The sequence below is a fragment of the Dendrobates tinctorius genome, unplaced genomic scaffold (genome assembly GCF_039654945.1).
Source record: "Dendrobates tinctorius isolate UK_male_01 unplaced genomic scaffold, ASM3965494v1 ptg000063l, whole genome shotgun sequence".
NCBI classification, from domain to species: Eukaryota; Metazoa; Chordata; class Amphibia; order Anura; family Dendrobatidae; genus Dendrobates; species Dendrobates tinctorius.
Window position 1 is genome coordinate 3788133 of NW_027361731.1, and position 15830 is coordinate 3803962.

General features: G+C 48.4%; 1 protein-coding gene across 3 annotated transcripts in view; it reads right to left on the reverse strand.

Moving 5' to 3' along the window:
- Window positions 1-15830, reverse strand: part of LOC141094162 (uncharacterized) — an 80264-nt gene that overhangs the window by 31226 nt on the left and 33208 nt on the right. For all 3 annotated transcript variants that reach the window (XM_073579913.1, XM_073579914.1, XM_073579915.1), the window contains exons 2-6: window positions 4645-4782; window positions 4336-4515; window positions 4129-4252; window positions 3951-4048; window positions 3662-3752 (exon numbers count right to left, since the gene is read on the reverse strand). In XM_073579913.1, coding sequence (XP_073436014.1) covers window positions 3662-3752; window positions 3951-4048; window positions 4129-4252; window positions 4336-4515; window positions 4645-4722 — 571 coding nt within the window. In that variant the 5' untranslated portion in view covers window positions 4723-4782. The remainder of the gene's footprint in view (window positions 1-3661; window positions 3753-3950; window positions 4049-4128; window positions 4253-4335; window positions 4516-4644; window positions 4783-15830) is intronic.

The window sequence follows — 15830 nt, forward strand, 5'->3', positions numbered from 1 at the left end:
CGTCTGCGCTTACCAGACGTGTGCATTCCTCAAAACACTGAAGGACTTTACAGAGGTCTTTCAGCTTCGACCACTGCACACCAGACAACTCCATATCTGCCCACAAACCGCCTGACCGTGTATCCTCCCACAAATGAATTACAGCCTGCCTCTGTTCGCACAGCCTCTGAGCCATGTGCAGAGTGGAGTTCCACCTTGTTGCAACGTCGATAATTAGGCGGTGCTTGGGAAGGTGGAGCAATCGCTGCAGCTTCTGCATACGACTGGAGTGTACGGGCGACCGGCGGATGTGCAAGCACAGTCTTCGCACCTTATGGAGCAGGGCTTTTAACTCCAGATAATTATTGAGGAAGCACTGCACCACCAGGTTCAAGGTGTGAGCCAGGCAAGGTATGTGTCTGAGTTTTGAAAGGGCTATGGCTGCCACAAAATTCCGGCCGTTGTCACTAACTACCTTGCCTGCCTCAAGATGTAGACTGCCCAGCCATGACTCAGTTTGTCGCTGCAAGTAGTCGGTCAGCACCTCCACGGTGTCTGTTGTCGCCCAAACACATCATCTTCAACACAGCCTGCTGACACTTACCACTAACTGTTCGATAGTGGGACACCTCGTGTGCAACACTGGCAGCTGCGGATGGAGTGCTCGTGCGACTGCGCTCTGTGGACGAGCTTTCGCTTCTGGAGGAGGGTCGACCGCCTACAGCCAACCGTTTCCTATACCATGGGCTAGGCAGCACTGTCCCACCACCGCCGTCCCCTGTGGACCCTGCATCCACCACATTAACCCAGTGCGCAGTGATGGACACGTAACGGCCCTGGCCATGCCTACTGGACCATGCATCTGTTGTGAGGTGCACCTTTCCACTCACTGATTGCTTGAGTGCATGGACAATGCAGTCTTTCACATGCACGTGGAGGGCTGGGATGGCTTTTCGCGAAAAGAAGTACCGACTGGGTAGGTCATAGCATGGTACTGCGTAGGCCATGAGCTCGGGGAAAGCTTTGCTTTCAACCAACCCGTAGGGCATCATCTCTAACGAGATTGGCAATGTGGGTGTTCAAAGCCAGTGTACGCAGATGAGAGGATGAGTACTTTCTTGTCCTACTCAGAGTCTCTTGTAGGGTGAGCTGGACTTGAGAGCTGCATATAGTGGAACTAGCGGCGGACATGGCGGACTGAGAGAGGGTTGGGGATGGTGGTGTTGCTGATGGCCTAGATTCAGTCTTTCGTAGCAATAACATTGTGATTCCATGACTAATTTGCCGTTGCGACGACACCTCGACATTTGCTGCTGGTGGTGTGCTAACCGGTGGGCTTACAGTGGGGGAAGCGATGTAGCGTTGCTGACTACCTTCATTCGGAGCAGGTGCACATGTGGTACGTGAGGTTTGGTAGTCCGTCCACGCTTGCAAGTGCATGGTGGTTAAATGTCTAAGCATGCAACTGGTATTCAAATTTCTCAGATTTTTCCCTCGGCTAAAGGTCTTTGCGCACTTCTTACAGATAACCTTGGCCTGATCATTAGGATTTTGTTCAAAAAAGTGCTACACTGCACTCTTCCTGCTATGGAAGACATTTTGAGGCCTTGCACGCTGTGCTAATTTGACCGTCTGGCCAGGCTGTCCTGCAACTCTTTTGGTTTTTGTAACCCGTTTTTGGACTGCTACGGTCCTGCCAGATAACAGCTGTTACGATGTTGTTGCCTGCTGCGGATCCTCCTCCTCTTCTGAGCTATTGGCAGCGGTACCCTCTTCCCCCAATGGATGACAATCTGGGTCAACAACTGGGTCATCCATCACCTCCTCTTCAATTTCATGTGCACCTTCCTCTGTGTCACCGTGTAAGGTGGTATAGTATGCGGGAAGGGGCACCTGAGTTTCATCAGGGTCTGATTCTGCCTCAGTACACTGCGAGGACAATGTAGTGCTCTGAGTGAATGTACCAGCAGAAAAATCTAGCAGTTGCTGTGTATCAGTGCACTCCTTGTCAGATTCATCTTGGACTGGGGAATTCACGATTTGACTTGATAACCCAGGCATGGTATGTGAAAAGAGCTCCATGGAGTAATCTGTAGTGTGGCCTGCCGCATCCTTCACTTTTGGTAGGGGTGAAGGACACAAGGAAAGGTGTTCCTGACCAGGAGTCTCCACTGACTACTCAGTGCTTTTATTTTTTGAAACTTCAGAAGAGGAGGCGAGAGAGCTCGAGGCTGTGTCAGCAATGTAAGCCAAAACTTGTTCCTGAAGCTCTGGCTTTAAAAGCGGTTTACCTACTCCCAGAAAAGGGAGTCTTCGAGGCCTTGTGGAGCCAGACGATGACGCAGGCACAACACCTCCTGCCTTAGGTGCGATTGTGCTTTTGCCACTACCAACAGATGCACCACCAACACCACCACCATCAGGACCAGCTGGCAACCCCCGCCCACTTCCACGGCCTCTTCCACCATACTTCCTCATTTTTTTGAAAATGTACCCAAAATACCACCAGCTATATGGTACTGTAAAACAAGGTAGAAGGTGTATATAGTATTGGTGAGAATTTGAATCTCATTAGAGATTTGAGGACGCTGAACTATTCTCTCAGGCCCAGTAGAGATTACACCTCAAAGTAACAGGCTGAAATTGGATGGTGTATGACAAGGTGGAGGGTTTATGTAGTATTGGTGAGAATTTGAATCTCACTAGAGATTTGAGGACGCTGAACTATTGTCTCAGGCCCAGTAGAGATTACACCTCAATGTAACAGGCTGAAATTGGATGGTGTATGACAAGGTGGAGGGTGTATGTAGTATTGGTGAGAATTTGAATCTCACTAGAGATTTGAGGATGCTGAACTATTATCTCAGGCCCAGTAGAGATTACACCTCAATGTAACAGGCTGAAATTGGATGGTGTATGACAAGGTGGAGGGTGTATATAGTATTGGTGAGAATTTGGATTTCACTAGAGATTTTAGGAGGCTGACAATGATGCTCTCAGTCCAAGTATGGATGCAGGCAGCCTAATAAGCAGGACTGCTGCACACAAAAGGGTGGAAAAATGAACGCTTGGTAACTGTGCAGAAAAGAGGAAAAGTATTTTTGCTTTTAAAAAAGCAGTTTGCACAGCAGTGTGCAAACAGCAATGCAGCTATCAGGGAGCCTTATAAGGCAGCCTAATAACCAACAGAGCTGATGCACAAAAATATACCCTCCCCTGTCACTGCACACAAAGTGTTATGTTGTAAGTGGAAATCGCTAACAGCAGAAGCAGTTTTTTTGGTTCTTCTTCCCTGCCTAACGCTCTCCCTTATTCTGAATCAGCAGCAGCAACCTCTCTCTAATGCTAAGATCGGCAGAAGTAAGATGGCGGTCAGCATGCACGCCCTTTTATAGCCCCTGTGACGCCACACAAAGCCAGCCATTCTCTTGCATGCCCTTCTCAAAGATGGTGGTGACCGATGCCTATGTCATTGCGTTGCCTACAGTGTGCGTCCTCCATCATTGGCTGAAAAACGGCACTGGAAGCATCATGTGAAACGCGACTTTGGCGCTCGGGTCACCGACCTCGTGGCCGACCTCACGCTATGGTCGGGTTTCGTTTCATGAAACCCGACTTCAGAGAATGTCGCCGACTTTTGAATTTGACCGACCCGTTTCGCTCAACTCTAGTTACCACTCACCTGGGTAGTCATATGTGGGAATCTCCTCTTTACAGCTCTCATCACCTTTCAAATATGTCTCTGTAGCATTAATATGGGTCAGATCTTCAACCTGAAACAAATATTATAAAAGTCACATTCAGATAGAGAATTCACATCTATGATCAGCTCTAATCCTGCGATCGCCACTGTTCTTATTACACAAGTATAAAACATATAATACTGGTGGATAAAACAAGACTGAGCATAAGACCTTCACAGCCGTCTACACATCATAGGGAAGATCTCATGACACCTTCTCTCCATCTACCTGATGATCCTGAGGAACATTGGGATCTTCTTGTTTACAGTCCTGTGGAAGAAGAGGACGGGGACATCTCTCTGGTGTTGTCATCTTACTGGATAGATCTGGAGGAAACACATACAGGGACTGAATTCATTCTTTACATACAGATAATAGGCTGTGTGTATTTAGTCCTGTCTATTACCTGGTGATGTGAGGGGCTGGGGAACCTCCATTATGACATTCTTGTACAGATCTCTGTGTCCTTCTAAATACTCCCACTCCTCCATGGAGAAATAGACAGCGACATCCTGACACCTTATAGGAACCTGACACATACAATGATACCGTCATCCCCCCGATCCCTTCATAGCGTTACTGTGTAATGTCCCAACATTCCCACCAGTGTCACCTCTCCAGTCAGCAGCTCAATCATCTTGTAGGTGAGTTCTAGGATCTTCTGGTCATTGATGTCCTCATGTATCAGGGGGTGAGGTGGAAGTCCCGTGATTGGGCCCAGGGTTCTTCTGCATTCGTCAGACACAAGGTCCTGACTGCATTCACTAGAGGTCTTCTTCACTACTGTGTAATCCTGGTTATGGAGAGACACATTAGTAAATCTCACTACAGACATTTCCAGAGTCCTCACCTCTCCAGTTCTGTCCATCTGTTATTCCTATATATAAGAATGATGCAATGTGACGTCATCAGAATCTCTCACCTCTCCAGTAAGCCGGAAGAGGATCTCTAGGGTGAGGTGTAATATCCTCTCCGCCATCTTGTCTCTGTCCATATCCATCCTTGATGGTTAAATCAGGAAAATTCTCTTATATAGAAGATCTTCACTGAGGATCTGATTCTAGAGACCAGAATGAGAAGATGAGCCGATGTAACATCATAAAAATCCTGTGTAATAATACAATTACTGGAGATAATAAGGGAAACATATGAGATTTATTGTTTTACAGTATTTAGTTTTCTTCTTTACATCTACTAATGAAACCTATATATTTTAGGCCATAGACAAGAAGCAGTTTCTTCCTCAGAGTCGGCAGCCGAATATGTTTCTCATAGACTCATCTTCCATAACGCTAATTCTCTGTAACAACCCTGCTGGCATCACTGCATGGCCTCCCATCCCCCGCACATCAACTTACTCACTGCTCCGGGTCATGCCATGAATTCTGTTTGCTGCCAGTCCTATGCACTGTGCCTCTGCTCTCCTGCATGGTTCCTGGCTGTGTGTGTATAGGGGGGTGGTGCCGGAACTCTCTGGTTCTTATGCATTCAGGGGGCACCTGTCTAATCTGTCCCTGACCAATTACCTAGAGCCCTTGACTATTTAGTTCCGCCACACCCACTGGAACATTGCCTGTGGAATGTCTAAACTCAGTTAGCATCTTGCTACTGAGCCTGCCAGGTCCTCCCCTGTGTTTCTCCTCCTTCTCTGGAGGAATACTCCTTGTCTGGCATAGTACCTTGTCCGCCTGCCAGGAGGCTGAATATCCTGGTCCTTGAGCCTTTGTCCCTGTACCTTGTCTGAACTCTGTCTTACCCCTGCCTCCTTGCCTTTGGCTTCCTTCTGTCATGATGACCCGTCGTCCTGTGTGACGCGACCCGCAGGCCAGTAACTGAAACTACAAGACGCGGCACGTGATACTGTCCTGTGTGACACAGCCAGCCGGCCAGTACTACAACAACAAGACACGGGGAAAGGGGAAACAGTTACAACAGTGGGCCCTACGATAGGGAAAGGGGACGTGGAGACCTCCTGCACTCCCGTGTCAGTGTCCCTAACACTCCTAGCGTTCCCTATGCCGGTCCCGCACCGGGCGCCGATCAGAAACCTGTCGCCCTAGCACACCCTACACCTATTCCTTGCTAGGGAGCTGTGTGACGCAGGCACTGGCCCCACCACTGTACTAAAACACACTAAGGAAAAACACAAACAGGGAAACACCACTTAGCTTTACTCTGTTGCACTTGCTCCTGGCAACAGAGTCCACCACCAGAATGCAGCTCTCCTCCTGAATAGCTGCCACCAAGCTCTGTCAGAGCGACAAGTTAATCCCCTCTGACTCCTTCCACACCAAGGCTAAGACAGTGCTGCAAGGAACGCTCTTCAGCTCCTTCCTCCACCAAGGATGGTTGAAATGAACACTATCACCAACACTGATTGCAACACCTGCATTATAATCATGTGCACTAACTAAAGAAACCAGAGTGCAATGATGCTCACCACCACTGGTGGCAAATTTAGAACAAAAGACACCACAGTGCAATAATCCTAATGGCCACCGGGGGCAAAGACCAAACTTAAGCACAGCTTAAGAAAAAAAAAAAGTTACCTGTGCTTTTTATCAGTCCTGATCCAGCATGGATCATGACACTTTCCCTGCTGTGTCTTTCCTTGTGTCTCCCTCTGTGCCTCTGTAGCCTTGCAGCTCTGTCTGTGCCTCTGCAGCCTTGCAGCTCTGTCTGTGCCTCTGCAGCCTTGCAGCTCTGTCTGTGCCTCTGCAGCCTTGCAGCTCTGTCTGTGCCTCTGCAGCCTTGCAGCTCTGTCTGTGCCTCTGCAGCCTTGCAGCTCTGTCTGTGCCTCTGCAGCCTTGCAGCTCTGTCTGTGCCTCTGCAGCCTTGCAGCTCTGTCTTATCTGCTGCTGCAGAACTTCTTGCTGCAGTTTCTCTCCACAGACCTTGTGGTTCAGCTTTGCTCCGCTCCTGCTGCCACTGCAGAACCTCTTTCTGCAGCTTCTCTCTGCACTCCTGCGGCTCCGCCTACTCCGCACTCCTGCGGCTCCGCCTACTCCGCACTCCTGCCTGTATCCATACCTGCACCTCCTGTGAGAACAGGTCCAAAACCTGTCCCTGCATATTCCACTCCTTCTTACCAATATCCATACCTGTACCTGCTTTGTGAACAGGTCCAAACCTGTTCCTTCATATTCCACTGCTTCCTGCCTGTATCAGTACCCGTTCCTGCTGTGTGAACCGGTCCAAACCTGTTCCTTCATATTCCACTCCTTCCTGCCTGTATCAGTACCCGTTCCTGCTGTGTGAACAGGTCCCTACCTGTTCCTTCATACACACCTGCCTGCCCTGTGTCTCAAGCCATGCCCGCCTGCCCTGTCTCAAGCCGTGCCCGCCTGCCCTGCGTCTCAAGCCGTGCCCGCCTGCCCTGCGTCTCAAGCCGTGCCCGCCTGCCCTGCGTCTCAAGCCGTGCCCGCCTGCCCTGCGTCTCAAGCCGCGCCCGATTGTCCTGTGTCTCAGCCTGCCTGTCAGTCACACCTGTCCAAGTGACTTGTCCCCAAGTGGGATCAGCAGCCACAGCCAGACACCACCCTGGAGTGGCACCCGGCAGCTACCTGCCTCACAAGCCTGACCTCACCATCAGAGGCTCCAGCGAAGACCAAGGTAGCTGTCGTAGTCACGCCCCTTCCAGGGTAGTCTGGTTTGTGGCAAAGTGGGGCCACAACCCCCCCGGCTCGCGCCAATCAGCCAAGGCGCGAGCGTGACATTCTCATCTCATTTACAGACACTGAAATCGACAATAGCAATACTGCAGGAGATATTCATTACACGTGACAGGAGAAATAACTACTTCATGATGAGGATGACATCTTCATCTTCTACTACGGCTCTAGAAACATATATGGCCAGAGTCCATCACTGAATCCATCCCCACCGGCCGTCTATATGAAGGTTTCCCGTCTTCCCGGGACTGTAAACTTCAATCATGTTAGATCTCATGTCTGATTCACACACAGAAGTTTTATAAAAGCTTTTTTGTAAGAACATCAAGACAGAAGTTATTTGCTGCCAATGTCTCCATGTAATCTTCCATATATTACATGAAAAACACCCCAAAAAAGTGTGAAAATATTCCTAAAATAATTATAATGAAGTGTTGAGGCACCAAATAGAAAGTTTTTACCCAGTATATGAACACATTGAACCAATGTTACAACCTCCACTATATTAAATCTTCAGGGTGACTATTTATAATCAAGACAATGGAATGAAGAAAATCAGCACTCACCCCTTTTGGAAGATACTTCAGTCCTTTTTAATTTATTTGATTCAGGACAATGACAAAAAGTGCAACAGTGCTAGCAGCGTGGCGGCAGGTGCAGGGATTTAAAAAAAAAAAAAAAATGATATGACGGACAAACGTTTTGGACTTAATTTGTGCTTCTACTGGTCCATGTTCCACGGTTTTAGGAAGTTTCGCCCCTAGCAGTTCGCCCCCAGCATTTCTCCCCCAGCAGTTCGCCCCCAGGTACACTTCGCCCCCGAATATTTCGCCCCCAGCATTTCGCCCCCAGGTTGTTTCACCCCCGCACATTTCGCCCCCAGCAGTTCGCCCCCGGATGTTTCGCCCCCAGCAGTTCGCCCCCGGATGTTTCGCCCCCAGCAGTTCGCCCCCGGATGTTTCGACCCCAGCAGTTCGCCTCCAGCAGTTCACCCCCGGATGTTTCGCCCCCAGCAGTTCGCCCCCAGATGTTTCGCCCCCGGATGTTTCGCCCCCGGATGTTTCACCCCCAGCAGTTCGCCCCCAGATGTTTCACCCCCGGATGTTTCGCCCCCAGATGTTTCGCCCCCAGATGTTTCGCCCCCAGATGTTTCGCCCCCAGCAGTTTGCCCCCAGATGTTTCACCCCCGGATGTTTCGCCCCCAGATGTTTCGCCCCCAGCAGTTCGTCCCCAGCAGTTCGCCCCCGGATGTGTCGCCCCCAGATGTGTCGCCCCCAGATGTTTCGCCCCCAGCAGTTTGCCCCCGGATGTTTCACCCCCAGCAGTTTGCCCCCGGATGTTTCACCCCCAGCAGTTCGCCCCCAGCAGTTTCGCCCCCAGCAGTTTCGCCCCCAGCAGTTTGCCCCCGGATGTTTCACCCCCAGCAGTTCGCCCCCGGATGTTTCACCCCCAGATGTTCCACCCCCGGATGTTTCGCCCCCAGATGTTTCACCCCCAGCAGTTCGCCCCCAGCAGTTCGCCCCCGGATGATTCACCCCCAGCAGTTTGCCCCCGGATGTTTCGCCCCCAGCAGTTCGCCCCCGGATGTTTCGGCCCCAAATTAGGCAGGGAATTTTGGCCTTGTGTTTTAGCCCTAAGACCGCTTTCACAGTAGCCACTTTCCCAAGTGCTAAGCACTGGAAAATCGCTAAGAAGATTGCCAATTTTGAATATACTACATGGTGGCCCGATTCTAATGTATCGGGTATTCTAGAAGGCACAGCCACGTGGTATGTTGCACAGGTTATGTAGTATATTGAACAGTCCACGTAGTACATTGTACAGGCCACGTAGTATATAGGACAGCCGACGTAGTATTTTGGACAGCGCACGTAGTAAATTGCACAGTCCATGTAGTAAATTGCACAGCGCACATAGTAAATTACACAGCGCACATAGTATATTGGCCAGCCAACGTAGTATATTGCACTGGTCACGTAGTATATTGCACTGTCCACGTAGTCTAGGAATGTGGGCACTATATTCGTGTTTAAAAAAAAATAATAAAGATATACTCACCTCAGCCACGGGCCCTGAAGTCCTCGCGCCTCTCTGCAGTGCTGGCGGTGGCTTCCGGTCTGAGCGTAGGACCTGCGATGATGTCGCGGTCACATGACCGTGACATCATCGCAGGTCCTGGACGGTGTGCATTGGAGAGAGGCGCGGAGGACAGCGCGACGTTGGAGGGGGTGAGAATAACTTTTTTTTTATCATTATTATTTTTAACATTACATCTTTTCACTATTGATGCTGCATAGGCACCATCAATAGCGAAAAGTTGGTCACACAGGGTTAATAGCAGCGTTAACGGAGTGCGGTACACCGCGATCCGTTAACGCTGGCATTAACCCTGTGTGAGCGGTCAGCGGTGAGTGCAGGGCAGTGAAGCAGCGGCCATTTTTATGGCAGACTGTGACCGTCGCTGATTGGTCATGGGCGTTTTGCCACGACCAATCAGCGACTTGGATTTACATGACAGACAGACGCCGCGACCAATGAATATACGAATAAAACGTTACAGACAGAAAGACGAAAGTGACCCTTAGAAAATTATATAGTAGATAAGTCAATGGCTAGAAAAGCGAGGTGTTGTTTCGGCCAGCTCTTTTTATTTTATTACAGGAGCTATTTTTGAGCACTTAGCGTTCATCAATAGCCTGTATCTTATGGGTCATTACCGAGAGCGCTCACAAAAGCGCTCTGAAAAATGCCAGTAAAGCACGTGCTTTGGAGTTCTAAAACAAACTTCCGCTACATATGCACTACAGGCCGCCCGTTCGCTTCTGTAATGCCGCATTCCGCTAACCTGCAGCGGAACGAAAAGAAGAAAATGCTCTTCTTTTTGTTCTGACACTGATAGCGGAATGCGGCATTACGAAAGCGAACGGGCGTCTGCAGATCGCGGAACCCAGCCGTTCACTTCTATGGGCAATGCAAGCGGAATGCCAGCATTCAGCCAGCATTGCCCTGGGGTCAGCTGGATGTCAGATCCAGAGCGGATCGACCTCTGGCGGCCACAAACACAAGTGTGAAACCACTCTAAAATTACAGTGTGCAAGAGGCCTAAAATCTAAACAATTTTGAACTTTTACCTGACCCAGCACTGACCTGCTTTGTTGCAAGTTTTGTTGCAGATGTAACAAGTAGCATGGTCACATGTCCTGCAAGTTACATTAGACTAGCTTTTATTCCATCTGTACATCAGAATATAGCAGTGTCTGAAATCTCCACAAAGAGAGAGGTGTACTGCCACAAAAAATCAGTCAGCTTCCACAGCAATTCACTTTCTACAACTATGAATTCAGTTCTGTCCAAACGTGGAAGGAGCAAGTTGGTCCATGAGAATCACATTTACTTATTTTCCAAACGAACCGCTGACGATGTTCATTCCATCTGGGTATGTGAAAAACGGTCGACTTGCAAGGGACGTGTTTGGACCAATGAAGAATCTGGCGAAGTTGTGAAAGTAGTCAATCTTCACAATCACGCAGCACAAGCTGCAAGACCTGAAGCAATCCGACTTGTTAATGAGGCTGTGACCAGGGCAAGGACAACACAGGAGACACCACAACAGATTCTCACAGACGTCGTTTCAGGAGCCCATTCTAATGTTGCAGCACTTCTCCCAAGGAAAGCATCACTGAAGAGGACAATGCGATTAGCAAGGCAACTTGGCAATATCCCAAGGTTACCTCAAACCCTTGATCAACTTGTTATCCCCCTCGAGTTCCAGGATATCAGTATTGATGGTGTCCAGCAGCAGTTCCTTCTGCATGACTCTGGTAAGCTACTTAACCATTTAACATTGTATTAAAACAATTCCATTATGCATAATTATTGCAAAGTTTATTTTGCACAAATGTGAAAAATGCTACACTATAAGGTGCTGATATAAAATACTATGTGATTTTTGCCTTCAAGGGAAACTTTGAGGGTAATATAATGTAGTGAGGCCTACTGATTCCAACTAGTGTTGGCCGATCACTGGAAAGATAGGATCAGATCGGGCTGATCATACCGAAAGATTGGAATTAATTCAGATCCAATCTCCAGAGCTAGATGTAGATATTATATATATATATACACACTGTACGCCCGAACAATGTGTGTGTGTATATATATGCATATATGTGGGTGGGTGATGGTGGTCTGGCACTTTTGGAACTTTGAAATGCAATAAAGGATTTGTATAGGACTTCAGGAGCGCAGAGGTCTTTCTTCATGGATGCATGTTAAGTACGGGCAGAAGCCAACCCCTGCTCTAGCAGCACACTGAGTCCTCAGCAACAATCTCAGTTGAGCCACTCTTCTTCCAGCTTTCTTGCATATATATAATGGCTCCAAGCTGCGCTGTTAAAAAATAAACAAACACAGTTATTCAACTCTCTCTCCGGTGTCCAGCGCTGTCTCCGGCGGTGCAGGGAATTCCGAAATCCCAATGCTATGCATTCTGGGTTGTGCATCACCACCTCTGCACATGTGCCGGGCTGTTCTGTGACGTGATGTGGTGCTTTCCCAGGACCGTCTAGTGAGCGGTCCTGGGATCACTCTCCACTGTAGTTATAGTACGGCAGGCACAGAGGCGGCGATGCGCCGCCTGGATTTCGGGATTCCCTGCACTGCTGGGCTAGGAGCTGGAGCCAGTACTGGACACTGGAGAAAGAGGTGAGTAACTGGGTTTGTTTATTTTTTTAACAGCGCAGCCTGGAGCCATTTACTAAAGCTAAATATGCACACACGCTGTACACCTGTATAGTGTGTGTATATATATATATATATATATATATATATATATATATATATATACACATACATACATATACACACACACACACTCACTGGCCACTTTATTAGGTACACCATGCTAGTAAGGGGTTGGACCCCCTTTTGCCTTCAGAACTGCCTCAATTCTTCGTGGCAGAGATTCAACAAGGTGCTGGAAGCATTCCTCAGAGATTTTGGACCATATTGACATGATGGCATCACACAGTTGGCGCAGATTTGTCGGCTGCACATCCCTGATGCGAATCTCCCGTTCCACCACATCCCAAAGATGCTCTATTGGATTGAGATCTGGTGACTGAGGAGGCCATTTGAGTACAGTGAACTCATTGTCATGTTCAAGAAACCAATCTGAGATGATTCGAGCTTTATGACATGGCGCATTATCCTGCTGAAAGTAGCCATCAGATGTTGGGTACATTGTGGTCATAAAGGGATGGACATGGTCAGCAACAATACTCAGGTAGGCTGTGGCGTTGCAACGATGCTCAATTGGTACCAAGGGGCCCAAAGAGTGCCAAGAAAAAATTCCCCACACCATGACACCACCACCACCAGCCTGAACCGTTGATACAAGGCTGGATGGATCCATGCTTTCATGTTGTTTACGCCAAATTCTGACCCTACCATCCGAATGTCGCAGCAGAAATCGAGACTCATCAGACCAGGCAACGTTTTTCCAATCTTCTACTGTCCAATTTCGATGAGCTTGTGCAAATTGTAGCCTCAGTTTCCTGTTCTTAGCTGAGAGGAGTGGTACCCAGTGTGGTCTTCTGCTGCTGTAGCCCATCTGCCTCAAAGTTCGACGCACTGTGCGTTCAGAGATGCTCTTCTGCCTACCTTGGTTGTAACGGGTGGCAATTTGAGTCACTGTTGCCTTTCTATCAGCTCGAACCAGTATGCCCATTCTCCTCTGACCTCTGGCATCAACAAGGCATTTCCGGCCACAGAACTGCCGCTCACTGGATTTTTTTTCTTTTTCGGACCATTCTCTGTAAACCCTAGAGATGGTTGTGCGTGAAAATCCCAGTAGATCAGCAGTTTCTGAAATACTCAGACCAGCCCTTCTGGCACCAACAATCATGCCACGTTCAAAGGCACTCAAATCACCTTTCTTCCCCATACTGATGCTCGGTTTGAACTGCAGGAGATTGTCTTGACCATGTCTACATGCACTGAGTTGCCGCCATGTGATTGGCTGATTAGAAATTAAGTCTTAACACACAGTTGGACAGGTGTACCTAATAAAGTGGCCAGTGAGTGTATATGCGCACACTGTTCGGGAGTGTATGCCCGGACAGTGTTTTCAGATTACGGAGGATTCCGATTTCTAATTCAGATCATCATCATGATCTGGCTACAAATCGGATCGTAATTTAAAATAACGATCAGCCTGAAAATCGTAATAAATTACGATCTTCAGTGATCGGACCGGCCAACACTAATTCCAAATATGCAGCATTGTACTGACCATACCTGTCCTGGATGCTGCCCCGGAGTTCAGCCTCGCCTGTCTGCGGCATGCACGGACTGAACTGCCATCGCCGGCTGATTCCTCGGCTCTCGTAGTTCAGTCCTGCAGATCCGTGGACAGGTCGGGCTGAACTCCGGAGCTCAGGTGAGATACGCCATGATTTGCAGATGCGTTTTGCCTGCTGCTTCCAAGCACTTTTTAAAAACTTTGCTAGCGCTTTGGCAAAACGCTTCTGCAAATAGGGGACGTGGCCAAGCTCTGCTATGGGCGTGGCCATGCCCTGCTATGGCCTAAACCGAGCGTACTTGGCGTGGCTTGCAGGCATTTTTCGGGAGGTTTCCCTCTTGCCCATTCCCATTCCTTCCGGGATCCGCCGGAAAATAGCTTTGAAGCTATTTTCCGGTGGGGCGTTTTCCGGCCCCGGCCGGAATCCGCCCGTAACCCGCACCATAGACATGAAAGGGCGGGTTTCAGGCAGGAAACACAGCACGGAATACGCCTGTAAATCCAGCTTGTCTGGATAAAGCCTGAGGCCTCGTGCCCACTGACGGAAGGGGATTGTGGAGCGGCATCTCCGCAGCGGCTGTAATTGCGGTAGCAATTGCAGATCCCACAGGAATCTATTTGTGCCTGCAATTGTGGCCACTATTGTGGCACCCTAATTCTGTATCAAAATCTTCACTTAACTCTATGGATTTAGGTGCAGGTTTTAGTGCAGGATTTCAGCCCCTTGTCTGAATGGCTGGAATTTTGTTTGTATAATGGCAGCATACATTGACATGCTGCACTGCATGTTTTTTTTTTGTAAACAAAATTTTTTCATCAGCATGTGGATGGGATTTACACATTAATGCTGCATATGACCCCAGCCTAATGGACCATTCAGTTATGCCTTAGGCCAAAAGCACACTGGTGATTTTACTGGCGTTTTTTGCGTCCTGCACAATCCTCTCAATGAGACAGCATAGGCAGCGCGGACGTCACGAACGTCCGTGCTGCCCACCCGACGGCTAGCGTGCCCATCCGCCTAAATGGAATGCCCCATTCAGGCGGGCGGACCGCCCAGTCGTTCATTCAGACCTCCAGCCGCACGCCGCGTCTGGATGCGGCTGTCAACTAGACGGCCCGTTCAGCATAGTGGCGACCGGCCGTGCTGAACGGCCGTCTAGTTGAAGGGTCTAAAGGTACCCTAAAAATGTGACCTATTTCAAGTTTGGAAGTAATTTTAATTTTAAACAAAAATATATAATTTTCCACTGGGACAATATATGTTGTAAAAAACTATTGGTTGGCCCCTTCACACTAGATTTTGCTTCAGTTTTTTTATTATGAAATCAGAAAATCTGGAGCAAAATGTGAGTATTTAATGTGAGATATGAACAGAGTCTTCTGATTAGGATATTTTTTTTGTGAATTTATCCCAAAACTCTGTCTGCTGCTTGTTACGCTTTTTCTGTTATTTCCTCTACTAATACTTTCATTTTAAATTAGGAAATGGACACAGCCGTATGTTGATATTTGGAACAAGAGACAATCTCCATCTACTGGCACAAAGTAAAGAGTGGTTTGCTGATGGCACGTTTTTCACTACACCAGCCTTGTTTAAGCAACTTTGCACAATCCATGTAGTCCACAGCGGCCTTGTTGTTCCTGTAGTGTTCACCTTGCTGACAGACAAGAGCCGTTCTACATACCAGAGGTTGCTGCAAGAGCTGAAGAACTTGCAGCCTGGACTGCAGCCAGACAACCTGATGTTGGATTTTGAACTAGCTGCAATACAGGCATTTGAAAGTGAATTCCCCAACCTTGTGAAGACTGGTTGCTTTTTCCACCTTTCACAGTCGGTTTGGCGTAAAGTTCAAAATGAAGGACTCAAGATGCAATACCAAGGTGACCATGAATTTGCCCGTTGGATACGCATGATACCTGCCCTGGCCTTTCTACCACCACAGAATGTTGTGCAATCATTTGAAGAATTGGTGGAAGATCCTGACTTTCCACAAGAAGCAATACCTATTGCCAACTATTTTGAAGACAGCTATATCGGTCGAATGAATCGCAGAGGACGTCAAGCACCTTTTTTTCCAGTTCAATTCTGGAATGTGTATGAACGAACATTGAATGATCAACAGCGAACAAATA